The sequence below is a fragment of the Musca domestica genome, unplaced genomic scaffold, assembly GCF_030504385.1.
Source record: "Musca domestica strain aabys unplaced genomic scaffold, Musca_domestica.polishedcontigs.V.1.1 34, whole genome shotgun sequence".
In the NCBI taxonomy this organism is placed as follows: Eukaryota; Metazoa; Arthropoda; class Insecta; order Diptera; family Muscidae; genus Musca; species Musca domestica.
In genome coordinates, this window is record NW_026712313.1 from 3,850,484 (window position 1) to 3,870,647 (window position 20,164).

A 20,164-nucleotide genomic window follows, 5' to 3' on the forward strand; every position below is an offset into this window, starting at 1 on the left:
TAAGACGTCCATGCACCAAGACAGGTCCTCGTACAAAATTCTGTTAGGGCCACAATTGTGATTTTTTTCACAATATTTTTGAAGGACCCTTAGGACCACAAATGAAGAATTTTTAAAAAAATGTATTTTTTTATTTTTTTAAGAATATTTTTGAAAAAACTTAGAACCATAATTGGACTTCTAAGGAATATTTTTTGAAGGACAAGTATGGCCATGGTCGCGAAATTTTTAAAAATATTTCTCAATAGAAATTTTCTAAAGAACCTTGTACAACACTCCCTGATTGTTTTAGATGATATTTTCAAAATCTCTGAGAGCTACTTTAGATTTGTAGATTTCTTAGGAATAATTTATTAGTTTGTGGAAAAAATATTTTTTCAGGATTATTCGATCGTGAATTTGTAAAAAATATATTTTCGGACTCTTAGAAGTATAACCAATATATTTCAAAAAATATTTTTAAAGAAGTGTTTATGAAGAATCCTCAATAAGATTTGATAGAACTTTGGGTCGTAGATTTTAAAATAAAATTTTGGAAGGATCCTCAGAGCCACAATCGAGTATTAAACAATATCGGAAGGACCTGTAGAAGTTTATTTTTAAAAAACTTTTTGGTAAGACCCAAAGATACAAGAGTGAAACAAGTAAAAAAGCTGTAAGTTCGACCGGGCCGAACTTTTAATACCCTCCACCATTTGGTAAAAATTTGGCAATTTCCAAAAAAAAAAAAAAATAAAATCCGTTAAAAATTCTGACAAATATACCCTCCATAGTATGGTGGGGGGTATACAAATATTTTTTTTCAAGGATCCTTAGAAGGACCTTTCAATTTTGAAAAAAAAGTTTTTTTTTTGAAGAAGTGAAGGTTACTTCCGTTTTAAAAGATTTTTTTTTAAATCGTTAATTTTATTTAATAAACATAAAATCGGAACCTAGGATTTTTTAAGGATATTTTTAAAATATTTTGTAGAAGAACTCATGGAGCTACAATCGCCTTTTTGAGAATATTACTAAAGGACCTTTGAAAAATGTGTTGAAGGGACCTTAACTGGTGGATTTTTAAAGCATGGTTTTGAAAAGGACCTGTTTGTCCAAATTAGTGAAGTTTTCAACATATTTTATTCTTTGTTAATTTACAAAATATATTGACCGTCCTTAGGGCTATAATTACGCTTTAAAGGAATATTTTTTGAAAGGCGTTTTTATATATTTTGTTGAAATCGTGCTTTTTCAGAACAGTGTTCTAAGGACCCTTCCTTAATGCTTCTAAAATTTCTCATCTCTGACACTCATATATCTTTCCATCTTAAAATAAGCACTTGTTGAAATCTACGACAACAACAACGAAATTTACAAAATTGGTCCAAAAAACAATACCATGATAAGTAAGAAAATGAAAGCAAAATAACATCACTTTTACGCTGTAAACATAAACAAAAATGAACGATGAGCGTGTGATCATCGGAACCAAGCCAAGCAAAACCCAAAAACCAGAATCAGAATCAATTCAGTAGTGCGTGCGAAAAACAGCCAATACCACCACTGACATGCCTTGCCACCCACCCCCCTTAAATGCTGATAATGGACAAAATCCCAAAAGACAATCGACACAACGTCTTGAGAGCAAAGCCGCAGCACCGATGACGAGAAGACAAAGAGCGGGAAATGAATGAATGCCTGAAAGCAAAACAATATCTCAAAAAAATAAAAATAATTATCAGCGTTTATGTTCTTTCCAAATTTGGGCTTAAGCGCTGGTGAATGGCTGGCTGGAGGAAATTTGCTTGAAACATTCTGAAAACAAAACAGCAAAAAAATATATAATTTTGAGTAAATATGTCGAAGAACCTTTTAAGAAAAAACAAAAACGCATGGAAAGAGAGCAAAACGAAATATTCTGCAGTTTAGGAAAACAAGACACATTATGGAAGCAACAAGTGGTAGATGGAGGGTTTGAGGTAATGGTCGAATAGTGATTACCCTAGCCGTGTGGGGTTCCCTTAGAAGAGCAAAACTTTTTTCATAGAACACATGCAGGTCCTCTCGAAGACCTAGAAGTTTTCATAAAAGACCTGGAGGTGTCCTCGGAGAGATCAGATCATCGAAAATGAGAAGATCTTCTCAGAGAAGATCTGGAGGTCTTCTCATAGAAGAGCTGGAGGTCTTCTCAGAGAAGATCTGGGGGTCTTCTAATAGAAGAGCTGGAGATCTTCTCATAGAAGAGCTGGAGGTCTTCTCGCAGAAGAGCTGGAGGTCTTCTCGCAGAAGAGCTGGAGGTCTTCTCCTAGAAGAGCTGAAGGTCTTCTCGCAGAAGAGCTGGAGGTCTTCTCGCAGAAGAGCTGGAGGTCTTCTCCTAGAAGAGCTGAAGGTCTTCTCCTAGAAGAGCTGAAGGTCTTCTCCTAGAAGAGCTGAAGGTCTTCTCCTAGAAGAGCTGGAGATCTTCTCATAGTAGAGCTGGAGATCTTCTCATAGTAGAGCTGGATATCTTCTCGTAGAAGAGTTGGAGATTTTCTCGTAGAAGAGTTAGAGATCTTCTCATTGAAGAGCTGGAGATCTTCTCATAGAAGAGCTGGAGATCTTCTCATTGAAGAGCTGGAGATCTTCCTCATAGAAGACCAGGATGTCTCCTCATGGCAGAACTTGAGGTCTTCTCATAGAAGAACCGGAGATATTTTGTTTTCTTCTCTAGAAAAAATCCGAAACACCTGTTCACTCTGAGGCATGTTTTTTCTATAGAACCCAATGTAGGGTGCCTTAACCTGCATTCTCACACAGCTGCATCTTCAGGCGAAGGACTGCTGTTGCTGACCAAAAAACCACACACACACAAAACCAGCAAAACCAATACATTGACAATCTTGCAGATACCCCGATAGTCGCATGTATGGATGGGCATTTAGGCTTCAAAGAAATTCTTTGCTATCAGCTGAGAACGCATCGAAACGTAACTCTGAGAATGGAGGAGAATTGTGTTGGGGGTTTGTTTTATGGCCTATGCTACACTGACCGATCACCACAGCCATAGCTTGATGAGCGGACCTGAACTTTCATTTTCTGTTGTGACCAAGAGCAGGAGAAGAATTGGAAGCAGAAGAAAAAGCAACACGCAACAACAACATTTTCAGTTTGGCGAAACAAAGCCCGCCGCTGGGTCAGCCAGTAGTCGTCAGTGAGGCCGTAAAGCTTCTGATGATCAGTTTTGAAAACGAAACGAACGCGTGCTCCCGTGTTTCTCGCATCACCTATAACAACGGCAGCAGAACTCGTTTTAATGCTAAGCCGGGTGGCAAACGACGACAACGACGGTAACAACAAAAACAACTGACAACAATAAGTGATGCGAACGGTTGAACGCTTAGTTGGGGCTTTTGTTGTAATCACAAACATTGATTGAACCTCTCCTCCGCACAGTTATCACTTGTGATTTAACGACTCAGCGAACAACAACATCACCCATCATCAGCTTTAACAAGCAACACCAACAACAACACCATGTGGCTGCTGATACCGATTTTGGTGTATTCCCTGATCTTCCTCTACGTCAGACACATCTACAGCTATTGGCAACGCAAAGGGTTTCCCCACGAAAAGTCAAGTCTCAGCTGGTCATTTCTGCGGGCCATCTACCAGCGCGAGTTCCACTACCACGAAGCCATCAATGCCTACTACCAAACGGGTAAGGAACGTTTCGTGGGCATCTATTGCTTTTTCCGCCCGATTCTACTGATCCGTGACCTGTCGCTGGCCCGCACCCTCATGGAGAATCAGGCTGGGCATTTCAACGATATCCGCTGGGAGTACGTACGATCGTATCGTAAATACAATTTATTGGAAAAGCTATCACCGTTATTTGCCGCCAGCCGCTTGGAGGCCATGTTTCGTAATATTGAAAAAGCTGGCGATCATCTGGTGAATAAATTGAGCTCGACAGTGGCGGCGGGGATATCTGCTGAGTCGGCAGATGGCTGTTGTGCCGTTGATATGCAACAATTGTTGAGAAAGTGAGTACTCTATAGGTGTGTGTGTGCGGTTGGGTCATCTGCTGGGTGGTCAGATAAGATAAGCACCAAAGAATCTGGGCAAGTGTAGTAAAGACCGGCCCTGCAATTTCTGTTGTAGGCATTTTAATGTTTTGCAATCACAAATTGCAGAGTTGCTGCTGGGGCTTGTTCGGAATGAAAAGAAATAATTGATTTTGAAATTAATTGTATTTTTCCATTTTGTTGTTGTTGTTATTTTTGCAGTTATGCCGTTAACGTAATCGCAAATCTTATCTACGGCCTGGACATTGATGTTTTCAAACAAACCGATTCGGTGTTCCTTCAGTATTCGAATAATGCATTCCAGCGAAGCGGCATTAATTCATAGTGAGTACATGTTTTTTGAAAATGTAGTTTGTAAATAATTTTCAGGACTTCGTGAGAAAAAAAAAAGTTAAAAAGCTGTAAGTTCGGCCGGGTCGGACTTTGAATACCCTTCACCATTTGGAAATTTTCAAAAAAAAAAATTCTGTTAAATTTTTAAAAATACCGAATATAGCCGTTATATTGGGGTCTATACGACGTGGACCTACATAGGCATGGTTTGTCATAAGCCATTACCATATTCAAATTCGAAAAGTTGAAAAGAAACCGTGAATAATGTAGGTAAAATCATCAAAATACCGTATATAGGGAAGTACCGTTATATCGGAGCTATACGAAGACCTGGACCAGCATAGACAATTTTCTGTTACAGGCTGTATCATTTATTACGAACTTCAAATGCGACATCTCAAACAATTTCGTCAAAATACCGAATATAGTAAGTTACTGATATATGGGGCCTATACGAAGACCTAGACCTGCATAGGCAATTTTCTGTCACAGACTGTAGTTCCCATTACGAACTCTAAATACGTAATTTGAAGCAATTCCGGTGAATAATGTCGCTAAAATCATCAAAATACCGAATATTGGGAGGTACCGTCATATGGGGACTATATGAAGACGTGGACCTGCACAGACAATTTTCTGTCTTAGGCTGTACTATCCATTTCGAACTTCAGATCCCAAATTTGAAACAATTCCGCTGGATAATGTCGCTAAAATCATCAAAATACCGAATATTGGGAGGTGCCGTTATATGGGGCCTATACGAAGGCCTGGACCTGCACTGACAATTTTCTGCCTTAGGCTGTACTATCCATTTCGAATTTCAGATACCAAATTTCAAAGAATTCTGGTGAATAATGTCGCCAAAATCATCAAAATACCGAATATTGGGAGGTACCGTTATATGGGGCCTATACGAAGACGTGGACCTGCATAGGCAATTTTCTGTCACAGACTGTAGTTCCTATTACGAACTCTAAAAACGTAATTTGAAACAATTCTGGTGAATAATGACGCTGAATTCATCAAAATACCGAATATCGGGAGGTTACGTTATATGGGGGCTATATGAAAACGTGGACCTACATGGCCCATTTATGAACATAACCTGCATACTGGAAAAATAAGCATGTGTGCAAAATTTTACGCTGATCAAGAATATATATACTTTGTTGGGTCTAACATGAGTATTTTGAGGAGTTACAAACGGAATGACAAAGTTAATATAACCTCCATAGTATAGTGGAGGGTATAGCAATTGGAGCGGGACCAAACGTCGATGTTGGGTGTTTTGCTGGTCTTGACTCATCTTTAAACACTGCTGCGCAATCCACATAAATAAGTATTGTGTGATTGACTGAGTCATCTGAAAAAACGAATTTTGGGAAGAGTCAACCTTGGGGCGGAGATAAGTGTGGGTTCTTCGAAATTCGTACTAGAAAAAGTACTTAATGGTACTAAATATGTGTGGTAATTTTTGTTTTGGGCGAACGGATAAAGTTAGAGCTCTGAAATTTAGAATGAGGGCTGGAGTGTAGCATCTATACTCCAAAGGGCGGTTAGTTTATAAATAATTTTCAGGACATCGTGAGAAAAAAAAAAAACAATCGGAGCGGTACCAAACGTCGATGTTGGGTGTTTTGCTGGTCTTGACTCATCTTTAGACACAGCTGCGCAATCCATATAAATAAGTATTGAATGATTGTCTGAATCATCTGACAAAACGAATTTTGGGAAGAGTTAACCTTCGGATGAAGATAAGTGTGGGTTCTTCGAAATTCGTACTAGAAGGGTACAAAAAGTACTTAAAGGTACTAAATATGGTAACTTTTGTATTGGGCGAACGGATAAAGTTAGAGCTCTGTAGCTCTGTTTTGGCATTAGGATCATTATCAGAGTATATCATGGTGATGGTGTGGGCCGCCATAACAGCCGATGGTCGCTCTCCGCTCGTTATAATCGACCGTGACATCAGAATAAATGCCGAATATTGTCGCGAAAATATTCTGCAGGGATTGTTTCAGGTCCACGTCTTCATATAGCCCCCATATAATTGTACCTCAGCGATAATCGGTACTTTGATAATTTTAGCGACATTATTCTCCGGAATTTGGTATTTGAAGTTCGAAATAGATACTACAGCCTAAGACAGAAAATTGTCTGTGGAGGTCCACGTCTTCGTATAGCCTCCATATAACGGTACCTCCCGATATTCGGTATTTTGATGATTTTAGCGTCATTATTCACCGGAATTTTTTCAAATTACGCATTTAGAAGCTACAGTCAGTGACAGAAAATTGTGTATGCAGTTCCATGTCTTCGTATAGGCCCCATATATCAGTACCTCCCTATATTCGGTATTTAGACGAGATTAGGTACAATACTCACCGAAATTGTTTGAAATGTCGTATTTGAAGTTCGTAATGGATGCTACAGCCTAGGTCTTCGCACAGCTCCGATATAAGGGTACCTCCCTATGTACGATATTTTGAAGATTTTAGCTACATTATGCACCGTTTATTTCAAGTTCCGAATTTTAATTTGGTAATGACTTGTGACAAACAATGCATGTGTGGGTCCACGTCGTATAAAAACACCAATATAACGGCTATATTCGGTATTTTTAAAATTTTAACAGAATTTTTTAAGTCTTTTATTTCCAAATTTTTCCAAATGAGGGTGGGCATTAAGAGTTCGATTAGATGCTTTTTCAATTTTTTTTTTTTTTTTTTTTTTTTTTGATTTCAAGACGTCAAAGAATGACCACTTATTTCGTGCGATATACCCTTGTAAAAATAATGGATCGGAAAGCTCATTTGCAAATAGCTACGACTACGATAGAAACTAGTTGGAAGACTCATTTTTTGAAGGTGCTTTTAAAAAATATCCATCAGAAACTCCTTTAAAGTCATAAATCTGTTTTCAATCTTTTAATTTTATTCTTTTTTTCATTCTCCATCGATATAATTCCGTTATTAATTAATGTTCCTGTTTTTATTCCTCTTCGATCCATAAAATTTCCACATTAAATGCAACTCCCATAATCGTAAATGTATTTTCCCATTTTTTGCAGTACCTTCAATCGCCTGCCAACGAAATCCTCTCTGACATATCGGCTACGTGACATTGTGCAACAGAATGTCGAGCTGCGCGAAGATGGTGCCACCATCCGTAAGGACATAATGCAGCTGTTGGTTAAATTTCGGAATGGCAACGACATTGAGGTGCGGGAAAAATTCGATTGGCACATTGAAAATGTCTTCGAAAGGGAGAAGATTATTTCAATTAAAAAGGTAGCCCGGATTGCGGAATATTTATTGGAAAATGGCATAACGGCGATAGCATCGACGGCAGTATTTACGCTGTACGAAATCTTAAAGCAGCCCGAGTTGATGCAGAAAGTGAGAGACGAAATAATGGCGAACAGTGAAACAAAGGAGAAGCAAAAACAGATTAATTATGAACAATTGAAAAACATGAAGCTATTGGATTTGTGTATACAAGGTGAGTGGGTTGGACGAACGTTGAGCGCTGACGATTTGATGTATGAGCTCATTTAGATTCTAAAGTTCGAAAATATCACACATGACTTGAATTGGATTTGTATTATTTTTGCAATTTTTTGTTTGTTTTGAAATTCATTTAAGAAACAACACGCAAATATCCCAGTGTCCCCACAATTGAGAGAACCTGTCGCAAGCCTTATGCCATACCGAATAGCAAACGCACCCTGAATGAGGGCAAACCGTTTGTCATACCCTTGCTGGCCATCCAAAGGGATGAGAAATATTTCCAAGATCCCATGGCATATAAACCCCAGCGTTTCCTACAGGATAGCAATGGTAATCCGGGAGAGAAATTCACCGAATTTGGCCTGGGAGCTAAGACCTGTATAGGTGGGTATCCTTTTTTAGGAAATTTTGAAATATTTTCAAATGTCTTTTTTCAGCTCAAAATTTTGTAAAACTGGTGGTGAAATATGTTCTGGTGCGACTATTTTCCAGCTATCAAATGAAATTGATGCCAATGACTGATTTGGAAATCTGCTATAACGATACACCCTATATAAGCTCAAGAGAGGGACTTAAGGTAGCGCTGAAATCGGCGAAAGTTAAATTTGAATTATAAGTTGTGTATAACGAGAATTACCGATATAATTATAAGAGCGAAAACAATAAACTCGAAGTATATGAAAGAGTAGTGAAATAACTGATTGACAGGCTGGCTGACTGTGAATCAACGCCCAGACATAACGGCTAAGGCTAGAATACTGAATTTTTGGCATTAGGATTCGTCTTGGTCCATAGACGTTTGATTAGGTTGGGCTTTTTGGAAATTAGTACTAAAATAGAATACTTTTTATTGGATAAACGGAATGATCTAGAAATCTAAAATTTGGAATGAAAGTCACTAATGGAGTACAGGATAGATGTACCAAAGGGTTTTTGGAAATTCGCACTATAAGTGTACGAAAAGTTCTGATATGTACTACATTTGGAATTTGGATATTTATTTTCCTGTGGACGCTTAGAGGTAAAAAGTTAAAATTTGGAATGAGAATCAATTCTGAGTAGTAGTTCCTATGTGAGGAGGTAGTTTTGGAAGTGTGTGTACGAAAAGTACCAAAAGGTACTAAATTTGGTACAATCTGAATTTGGAGAAACCGATGCAGCTGGTATTCTGAACTCTGAACTTAATATCATTGGCGACGTGTAGATTTAGGATATGGAGGTAGTTTTTTAAATGTGTACTAGAAGTGTACGAAAAGTACTAAAATGTACTACATTTGGAATTTGGATATTTCTTATCTAGTGGACGCTTGAGGTAAACACTTGAAATTGGAATGGGAATCAAGGTTGAGCAATAGGATCGATATAAGAATGTAGTTTTGGAAGTGTGAACTCATGTATACGAAAAGTACTTAAAACGTACTAAACTTTGTACAATTTTAATTTTGATGAACATACTTATATGTACTAAATTTCGTACTCTCTGAAATTTTGTAAAAACCGATAGAGTTGGGACCTTTAAAATTGGAAATAAGATAACTATATTATTATAGGATTGGGGTATGTAGGTAGATTTGTACTTATGTGTACTAAATGGTACTAAATTTGGTACAATTTAAATTTTGGGAGAACCGATAGAGCTGGAATGCTTTAATTTGGAAATAATGCATTGACAGACTGAGGTATTTTGATATTTGGAATAAGAATCAAGGCTGAGAAGGGTGTAAGGCGATGTAAGGAGGTACGTTCGGAAATGTGTACTTATGTATACGAAAAGTACTAAACAGTACTAAATTTAGTACAACTATGAATTTGGAGGAACAGATGGAGCTGGAGTACTGAAATTTGAAACTAACATCACTGGCGTAGAGTAGATTTAGAGATATGGAGGTAGTTTTGCGAAATTGGTACTTATGTGCACGAAAAGTAATAATTGGTACTAAATTTTGTACAATTTCGATTAGGGCGAAAAGATAGATATGGAATACTTAAATTTGGAAACCAGATTACGATTGTATTGTAGGAGTGTATAATTTAGATATGAAAGTAGTTTTCCAAATTTGTACTTATGTGCTTCAAAAGTACTAAAACGTTCTAATTTGGTACCATTTCGATCAGGGTGAATCGATAAACCTGAATACTTAAATTTGGAAATAAGATTACTAATTCATTGTAAGACTGAGATATATATGTAGGTACTTTTGAAAATTCGTGAGTACTAAATGGTACTAAATTTGGTACAATTTAAAATTTGGATGAACCGATAGAGCTGGAAATGCGTCCGATATTTGTAAGATATTTTGTATTAGGGTCGCATTAGAAAGTGTATATTAAAATAGTACGAAAAATACAAAATTTGGCCATGGTTGGAAAATCCTGAAATTTGATACGGACGTGACTGGTACATAGGTTTGGAAATGTGTACCATAGTATTACGAAAAGTACTAAATTTGGTATGGGGTGAAGGAATTGTGCTGAAATCCTCAAATTTTATATTGTGGTCTTATTTGGTATCTGGAGATGGCCTTGGAAATGTGTGCTATATAATTGTACGAAAAGTACTAAATGGTACTAAATTTGGTATGGAGTAAGGGAATAGAGCCGATATCCTGAAATTTGATATGGATGGCACGGTTGGTGTCTGCGATATATTAAGATATGAAGATAGTTTTTGAAATCCGTCTTATTTTTCTACGCAAAGTACTAAATGGTACTAATTTTGGTATTGGGTGAAGGGATATTAAAGTTAATATATTAAGGTCTCTGTTGTTATTAAGGGTTGAGGTATGTAAGTAGTTTCGGAAATATGGACACTGATTGCACGAAAAGCACTAAATGGTACTAAATTTGGTATGGTCTTCATGTGGAAGGCTGGAATCCTGAAATTTGATATAGATGTCACTGTTGGTATCTGGTGTTGAGAATTGGTGGCGATTTTGTAGTGGGTTTTTTTTTTTGGTATTTTTGTACACAAAAGTTATAATCACCCCCTAAACATTATCCAATGACCATCTAAATTGGTAGGCTTCTGCCCTGTTTTAAGCTCTTTCTTAATGCAAAATCCGCCGATTGGTCTGTAATTGTGACCTTTACAGCAACTGCTAAATTAGGGAAATTTTCTGTTTTTGGTTTATTAAACCCCTAAATATTTTGCGATCATCTCCAAACATAACAGACTTCCATTCCGACCCTAAACCAACACTCATAAAAAATTCGAGGGAATTGCGATTTTTAGCGTGATTACAAATTAACATGAACACACGAACGGACACATATAGCTAGATCGACTTAACTCGGCGAGATAGGATGATCCTTGTGGTTGTTGGAACAATATTTTGCCGTGTTAAAAATTTATTTTTTCCCAACTAAACTTATAATATCCTAACACATAAATTATAAAAATCCAAGCGATTACTTAAAGTTAATAAAAATCAATTATTTCTAAAAATACCGCGATTAAAATAGATCTCGACAATTACTAAAAAACAAAAATTATTAAAAATTTCAAAAACTTCTACTATTGTTACAGTGCTTTTAAAAAATTTAAAATTATTTGAAATTTAAAAAAAAAAAAATCCATGATTATTAAAAAGGTCTTCTAAAAAATATTAGGGTCTATACGACGACGTGGACCTGCATAGGCAACTTTAGTCACAAGCTATTACAATATTCAAATGCGAAACTTGAAAAAAATCTGTTTATAATGTAGCTAAAATCATCAAAATACCGAATATAAGGAGGTACCATGGGGGTTATAAAACCTGGACCTGCACAGACAATTTTCTGTCATAGGCTGTAGTATCCATTACGAACTTCAAATGCGAAATTTGAAACAATTACGGTAAATATTGTCGCTAAAATCATCAAAATACCGCACATCGGGAGGTATGGTTGTATGGGGGCTATACGAAGACGTGGACCTGCCCACACAATTTTCTTTCTTACGCTGTAGTATCCCTTTCGAACTTCAAATACCAAATTTTAAACAATTCCTGTGAATAATGTCGCTAAAATCGTCAAAATACCGAATATCGAGAGGTACCTTATATGGGGGCTATACGAAGACGTGGACCTACATGGCCCTTTTTCTGTCGTAAGCCAAAGTATCTATTAAGAACTTTAAATACCAATTTTGAAACAATTCCGGTAAATAAAGTCGCTGAAATCATCAAAATACCGCATATCGGGAGGTACCGTTATATGAGGGCTATAGGAAGACGTGGACCTTCATGGCCCATTTTTAATACCAAAAGTCCTGCAGACATAATACACATTTGAGTAAAATTTTATCAATGTACTTCATAGATTCATTTCGTTCGGAAGCTAGAGTGATTTCCACAGACGGACAGAAGGATGGACATTGCTAAATCGATATAGAATTTTATGCTGATCAAGAATATATACTTTGTGGGGTCTAAAATGTATATTTCGAGGTGTTACAAACGGAATGACAAACGTAATATACCCTCCATACTTTGGTGAAGGGTATAAAAATTATTATATAGGGTCAGCTATAATGAAACATTTCTATAAATTCAGATATTAAAAATTCATGGTTTCTTTAGAAATTTGAAAAAATTAGCTTTCATTTAAAACTCTTATTCCATAGCTTCATTTAAAAAAATGCGTCATCTCTTAAAATTTACATTACGACCATCTCATGAAAAATTCACTTCCTCGTCTCTCTTTTATGTTTTTGGCCAACATAAACGACATTTGCATTTAAAAGGAAAATTGTGAAAACTAAAGCTTCCTCTCGTTGGGAAATTTTGTAAAACAAAGGCAGCGGAAATGTGTTATAAAAGTATGCGAATGCAAATAAATTTGAATTTTATATTATTTTTTCTTGGCGAAACTTCAAAAGGAAAATTTCCTGGCACACATATATACATACAGAAAGTATGCGAGAAAGTGTGAGTGCAGTGTGAAAATTGTTACATTCTTACAATAATAAAATTTTCATAGTTGTAATGGGAAAATTATGACAAAGTATCATATGGAGAATAAGAATGAGAACTTTCATAAAAGTCGAAGTGGAACATAATTAGAATAAGTCGCACAATTTGCAATGAAGATATATTCTTACATATATGACAGCATTGTCTTTTATGAACATTTTTTGAATTTCCTTGTATGCATGGATGTATATGTGTGAATATGCATGCTCCCCCCCTCTCCCATCCCTCACCAGCTCATTAGATAAACAAGACAATCGACACAAATTCAAATTTTGCCATGATTTTCCACATTTCACATCAGGCCAGCCAGCCTGTCATTGCGAACAAAAAAATGCTTCTCATCATCATCAGAAAAATAAGAAAACAAATAGATTTTCATAAAATTTCTAGGCTATATCGAGATTATCATCGTGAAAAGGAACAATATTTAATCTACGGCCATAGCTGCAGCAGCAGAGGCCACAGTTGAAGCCCGCACATGAAATTGGAATTTATGTCAATATTATGCATAATATCCAGCACATGCATGTGAACCACATATATGTATGGAGGGAATGAATATGGCTTAAATACCTAAATGCATGGTAAAATGGCAAATAACCTAAATTTAGTTATATCCTCAGCCATTTTTACTTTTATACCCTCAGAAATAACGAAGTCCGTTTGCCTGTCTACAGGGCGAGATAAAAAACCGCAACAAAGTCAAACTCCATAATTATTACATTTCTTTTAATTTTATTGAATGAAAGCAAAAATGTCGGAAATAGCATCAAATTTTAGAATAAGTCTAGATCTGTTCAAATTGTTCACCTTTCGCACGAATTATGGCCTTCAAACGGTCAATGAAACCGTCACACGCTGCCCGAATGTTGCTCTGCGGTATTTTGGCCCATTCCCGGCGAAACGCTTGCTTGAGGTGATCGACACTTTGGTATTTTTTAGTGCGAACCTTGTTTTCCAAAATACTCTAGAGACAATAGTCCAACGGATTGGTATCCGGAGATTTTGGTGGTGATTGTGCACTGGAAATGGAGCGAAGAACCTCATTTTGTAACCATTCTTGGGTGGCGTGCTGAATCCTGTTGGAATGTCTAAGGTCTGCGGCCAACATGTTTGCGTGCCTAAGGCTTTAATACACCCTCCAGAATATATTCGCGATAATATTCGGCATTTATTCTGATGCCAAGGTCAATTAATACTAGCTGAGAACGACAATCGGCTGTTATGGCGGCCCACACCACTACCATGGCCGGCGCTTTTAACAGCTGTCGGACGAGTGGCTTAGATATGACACAAGTCTGAGGTTGGTTGCAGTTTTTTTCATCTCACCCGGTATCTCTCTGGCTGGGGCGCACGATAACTCTCGATGGGAGTATCCGATTTAGTCCAAACTTGGAACCTCTTAATATTTTTGTCAAACCTAGATCGAGTTCGGAGATGGGCTATTTCGATCCACTCCTTCTGGTACCTCCCCCACAAAAAGTCGTCATTAAAAAAATATTTTACTTCAAAGAAAGCGAAACGATAATCCGATTTTGCTCCAACTTTGCAAAACCTAATATTTGCGTCAGTGCTAAGTCAGCTGCGAAATTGGGCGATATCGGTCGACTGCATCAAAGGGTCAAAATTTTAAATAATTACAACTCTTGTAAAATGTGATGAAAAAGTCCGATTGTCTTCACATTTCACACATCCCAATAATTTTATTTACCCAATGTCTTGTGTTAAGGTCTAACACATCGGTCAACTCCTTCTGGTACCTCCCCTACCAAAGGTAGAAATTTTCAAAAAAAAAAAAAGAAGAAAAATCACAGAAAGAAAAGCAATAATCCGATTCCGATCCAACTTTGCAAATCCCAATATTTACGTCACTTCTAAGTCAGATGCAAAAATTGATAATATCGGTCCACTCCAAGAAGAGCCTCCCCTACAAAGGATCAACATTTTCAATAATTACAACTGTTATAAAATGTTATGTAAGAGTCCGATTGTATTTAACATCATCCCAATATTTTTATAAATCGAAGATCTGGTGTGATGATAGAATATATCGGTACACTACCTCTGGTGCCTCTCCCACAAAGGGTTATCATTTTAAATACCCATGAAGCTTATAAAACGCGAAAGTAACATCCGATTCCATTAAGACTTGGCACATATCAATATTTCCATCAACACAAAATCTGTTATAAAGATGGTACAGATGGTACAATCGAACAGTGGCTGAGGGCATACATCTATCGGCAAACCCGACCCCATAAAGTATATATATTCATAATCAGAATAAAATTCTAAGTCGATTTAACGATGTCCATGTGTCTGTCCGTCTGTCTTTCTGTATGTTGAAATCACGATACAGCCAACATTATTTGACGTAGAGCGCCAAAATTTAGCAGAGCAATTTGTATTATGTCTAGGATGGTTGGTATTGAAAATGAGATATATCGGTCCACGTTCTGGTATAGTCCCCATATAACGGTACCTCCGATATTTCGGTATTTTGATGATTTTTGCCACATTTTTTCCCAGATTTGTCTGAAAATTGGTGTTTGTAGGTCATAAGGGGTCCCTGAGCGTGTGGCAAAACATTGCATGTATAGGTCCACGTTTTGGTAGCCCCCATATATAGGTACCTCCCGATATTCGATATTTTGATTATTTTTGCCACATTTTTTCACAGATTTGTCTGAAAATTGGTATTTGTGGGTCGTAATGGGTCCTAGTTCGTGTGCCGAAACATTGTATGTATGGGTCCACGATTTGGTATAGTCCCCATATAACGGTACCTCCCGATATTCGGTATTTTGATGGTTTTTGACACATTTTTTCACGAATTTCTCTGAAAATTGGTAGTTGTAGATCATAATGGGTTCTAGTTCGTGTGGCGAGTCATTGTAATTATAGGTCCACGTTTTGGTATAGCCCCCATATAACGGTATCTCCCAATATTCGACATTTTAATGGTTGTTGCCACATTTCTTCTAATGTTTCCTTTACCCTAAGGTGGAGGGTATTAAAAGTTTGGCACGGCCGAACTTAATGTTTATACCCTACAACACTATGTGTTAGGGGTATTATAAGTTTGATTGGGCCAGAATTTATGTAACACCTCGAAATATTGGTTTCCCATATAGGAAAGTATATATGGATCTTCCTAGCTCGCCGAGCTGAGTCGATCTAGCTATGTATGTCCGTCTGTCCATGTTAATTTGTAATCACGCTACAGGTCGCAATTATGGCCCGATCCTCACGAAATTGAAAATGGAGGTGGGGTTAAGGTCAGAATAGAACCCTATTTCTTTTGGAGATGATCGCATAATATTTAGGGGTTGAAATGGACCAAATACTGAAAAAATTTCGGATTTTGCAGTAGCTATACAGGTCGCAATTATAGACCAATCGACGCGGAATTTCGCATGTAGCTAGAGTTTAGGGCGGGAAAGAAGCCTACCAATTTGGGTGGTCATCGGATAATATTTAGCGGGTAAAATAGACCATATCTTTTGTGTTGAAAAAAGTCAAAATTTTTCATTAAACCGCGAATATTTTAAATCCCGGCGAAATCACAAAGCCATGACAAGGCTACTTCTGATCTTTACATTGATGTTAACATCCAACAAAACGGATATATAACAAAATATGTGCGATATATATGTTTATTAAAGAAGATATGCTTGAAAAATCTATTATATATGTCGAGAACGGCTGAACTGATTTCGACAGTTCTCATTAATTCAGAATGGCCTCTTGGCAGGAAAGAAAAAACCTCTAAAAAATCGCATAAAAATATCTCTCTAAAGATGAAAATATTGATTTTGTAAAATTTTCTCATATTTTTTCAATTTTGTCATATTTTTGGCATATTTTCATTTTGAATTAAACATTTGGTAATATTTCTACAGCTAACAAAACTAAGTAGTTAGTATATCAGGATATCATATACATATCGCATTTATGGCCCGATCCTTACGAAATTTTGCATGGAGATAAGATGAGGGTCAGAATAGAAGCCTACTCTTTTTGGAGATGATCGCCATATATTCAGGGGTTGAAATGAACAAAAAAACTGCAAAATTGTCTGCAGGTCGTAATTATTGCCCGATCCTCACGCACATTTGAATGGGGGTTACCGGACATTACAAAAGCCAAGCAGTTTTGGATGGCCGTCCAAAAATAGTTTGCCAACTTTTATAGACTAAATACGAAAATGTCCATTCCAGTGACTTTTTGGAGAATTCACAAATACAGGAAAGACGCATTTCTGACTATTTCGTTAACGCTGATTTCGTTGAAGAATATAGTCAAATGTCTGTATCTCATATAGACGCGTTTCAGTCAAAAACCAATAATAAATTGGTTCCAGATCCAGGAAGACCATTTAAGTGCAACATCTACCAATAAATTGGAAATGAGCAAATTAGTTTAAGTTGCTCTTATTCGAAAATTAAAGAACGAAACCTGATGGTTTTTTTTTATTATTTGTCACAATATCTTGTGGAATTCTTTCGAGTATCTCGCCTATATAAACTGTATCGTTTATTATAGTGTTGTAGGGTATTCAACGGTCGGCCCCGCTCGACTGTAGCCTTTGCTTACTTGTTTTTACTTGTTTTAGTTAATATTTTTCTCTTAGAACATTTTGCAATTTATGCTAATACGATTGGTAATTTTATTTCATAGTGTTAGTGGTGTTATTTGGCACACACACAAACATATTTTAACTGAAATGTGATGAGAAAGAGGGGAGCAGAAACTAAAGTCACACTTTTCGCCAAATGAACATATTCTAATCCTGAGCATTCCCAGCATCGTCATTGTATCTGGTGAATCGTGTGAATTTCTCGATGCATGTATAAACAAATGTATATGTTAATCGAATTGTGTATTGGTAGATAACAAGAGCATGTTCATTATTCTTATATTTGCAGAACAGCAACATTTTCATTTGAGAGAAAAATGACCTGTAGAAGATCCCTTGGAGGAAAATAAAATCGCTCGTTTTTTTCAAAAATCTCCCACGTTAACAAGGTAACTATAGGTGGAATTAAAACTACCTATCAAAAAAAACTTTTATTTGATTAGTAACTACTTAAATATTTTTTACTTCTTTTATTTTTTGTATTATTGTTGTTTTATTTAATTTTCGAACAAATTTAATTGCCATAATCGCATTTGTGGCCACAGTTTTTATTAGCATTATTTAAATACCGTTGTTGTTTTTTTTTTAATAAATTTGCTTTATTTGTAATTTACATTGAATGAAAAAAATGTGTAAACATTATTAATGTTCATAATATTATTAAATATAAAACATCATAAATTTAACTTAAATACACTTATTTATTGTTTATGCATTAATAATTCAATTTTGTTGTTTTTTTTTTTTTTAATTCGAATTTTAATTATACACACTACAATACTATATATTGGGTGTATAAAAACTTTGATTGTCGAAAATGTTTGTAAAACAGGATATCAACATGGACCACCCTGATCGTATTTAGCATTCCAATGTGAAAACTGTGCTAATGGACCAAAATCTCTGTGCTCTTGGAATTTTTAGATAAAAGTTTAACTCGTTGAAGTAAGGATAAAAACAAGTAAAAAAAGTATCAGTGGGTTTTGCCGACAGATGTTGACGTCGGTTTTGATTATTCAAACTGTTGACCCTCTATGCCGTAGGTTCCGAAGGGGTGGACTATTTCGTATCAGACCTAAATAAATATGATATAAATATTACGACGTGCCAGGTTTGGATTATATTTACTTCCTTCACTTAATATGAGATATGTGACCATTTTTATAAAATATAGTGGACCGAAGTATTTAATTCATGAAATAATGGTATGGGAAAAAATACAAGGAAATCGAACCTTTTGAACCAATTTAATGCCAAATTATAAATTTCTTAATCATATTTCTGGTTGATAGTAAAATTTAGATACAACAATTTGTATAGAATCGCTAACATGTCTCGCATGTTATGACAGATAAAAGTATTGCAAATCGTGACCCTTTGTGGATGAGGTACCAGAAGAGGTTCGCAGATACATATCATCTTTACAGCGGCAAAAATGCTTGGATGTGTGAAATTTCGCTTGGATTATTATTTCGTTTTCTTTGAGAGATTTGTGTTTTAAAATCATGAGCCCTATGTGGGGTACCAGAAGGACTGTGACGATATATATCCCATCTTCACAGCAGAGCTTGTGTTACTAGAAATAATGGGATTTGCGAAATTTCACGCTTATTTTTTTACCTTTATGAGGGAGGTACTACAAGTAACTGTCAGTTCTTGTGTACTGAGATGTACCAAGTCTGAATGGAATCAGATGTTAATTTTGCGTTTTATTAGCTTCAGGATATTCAAAAATGTTGGCGCTTTATGTGGGAGATACCGGAAGGAATGGCCCAATCTCTACCATCATGTGTTGTTGGAAATATTCAGATGTGCCAAGTCAAAATGGAATCGGATGTTGATTTTACGTTTTATAAATTTAAGGGTATTCAAAATTTCGACCTTTTGTGGGTGAGGTACCAGAAGGAGTGGACCGACATATTCCGTCTTAACACCAGATTTTGGGTTTATAAAAATATTGGGATGTGTGAAATTTGAAGACAATCGGACACATACATCACATTTTATAAGAGTGAGGAGGCACTTGATGGAATGGACCGATATTATAGATTTTTGTACCTAACCTAGAACTGACGCAAATATTAGGATTTCCAAAGTTGGAGCAAAATCAGGCTATTGCTTTCCTTTGTATGCAGAAAATATTTTTTCTTGAGTTTTTTTTTTTTTTTTTTTTTGAAAATTTCCGACTTTTGTGGGGAGGTACCAGAAGGAGTGGGCGATGTATTACATCTTGGTACCAGACCTTGGGTTAATAAAATTATTCGAATGTGTGTAATTTGAAGACAATCGGAAACTTTCATCACATTATAACTATTTAAAATGTTGACCCTTTGTGAGGGAGGTACTTGAGGAAGTTGACCGATATTGTCCATTTTCGCACCTGGCCTAGCACTGATGCAAATATCAGGATTTACAAAGTTGGAGCAAATGGGATCATCTATTCTCTTTCTGTACATTAAATATATTTGGTCGAAAGAGACCTTGGATCTGAAAACGTTATTTCGATGAGGCACGTTTTGACCGTATCAAATGATATATACGCTCTGTAATCATATGGCTACAGGTACATACTAGTCATCCTTTGTATTGCACTCACTCCATTCAAATGGTGACCATTAACACCTTAAATACGCCCCCCCCCCCCCCCCCCCCCCTTACAATAGCATCAAGAAAATCAAAAATGAA

General features: G+C 36.4%; 2 protein-coding genes across 2 annotated transcripts in view; one reads left to right on the plus strand and one right to left on the minus strand.

Moving 5' to 3' along the window:
- Nucleotides 1-20,164, minus strand: part of LOC105262100 (uncharacterized) — a 216,895-nt gene that overhangs the window by 37,950 nt on the left and 158,781 nt on the right. The gene's annotated exons all lie outside the window — the stretch shown is intronic.
- LOC101899919 (probable cytochrome P450 310a1) lies at nt 3,056-8,560 on the plus strand. The gene is made up of 5 exons (XM_005184125.4): nt 3,056-4,001; nt 4,245-4,367; nt 7,447-7,877; nt 8,021-8,269; nt 8,323-8,560. Exons 1-5 carry the CDS (start codon nt 3,493-3,495, stop codon nt 8,499-8,501), a joined length of 1,491 nt encoding a protein of 496 aa, XP_005184182.2. The 5' UTR covers nt 3,056-3,492; the 3' UTR covers nt 8,502-8,560.

Excerpts from the sequence above, each read along its gene's own strand:
- LOC101899919 (XM_005184125.4), top strand. The coding sequence starts at position 3,493 with ATGTGGCTGCTGATACCGATTTTGGTGTATTCCCTGATCTTCCTCTAC. Across the intron at positions 4,002-4,244 it reads ATGCAACAATTGTTGAGAAA|TTATGCCGTTAACGTAATCG; the intron begins GTGAGTACTCTA and ends TTATTTTTGCAG. Across the intron at positions 8,270-8,322 it reads GGGAGCTAAGACCTGTATAG|CTCAAAATTTTGTAAAACTG; the intron begins GTGGGTATCCTT and ends GTCTTTTTTCAG.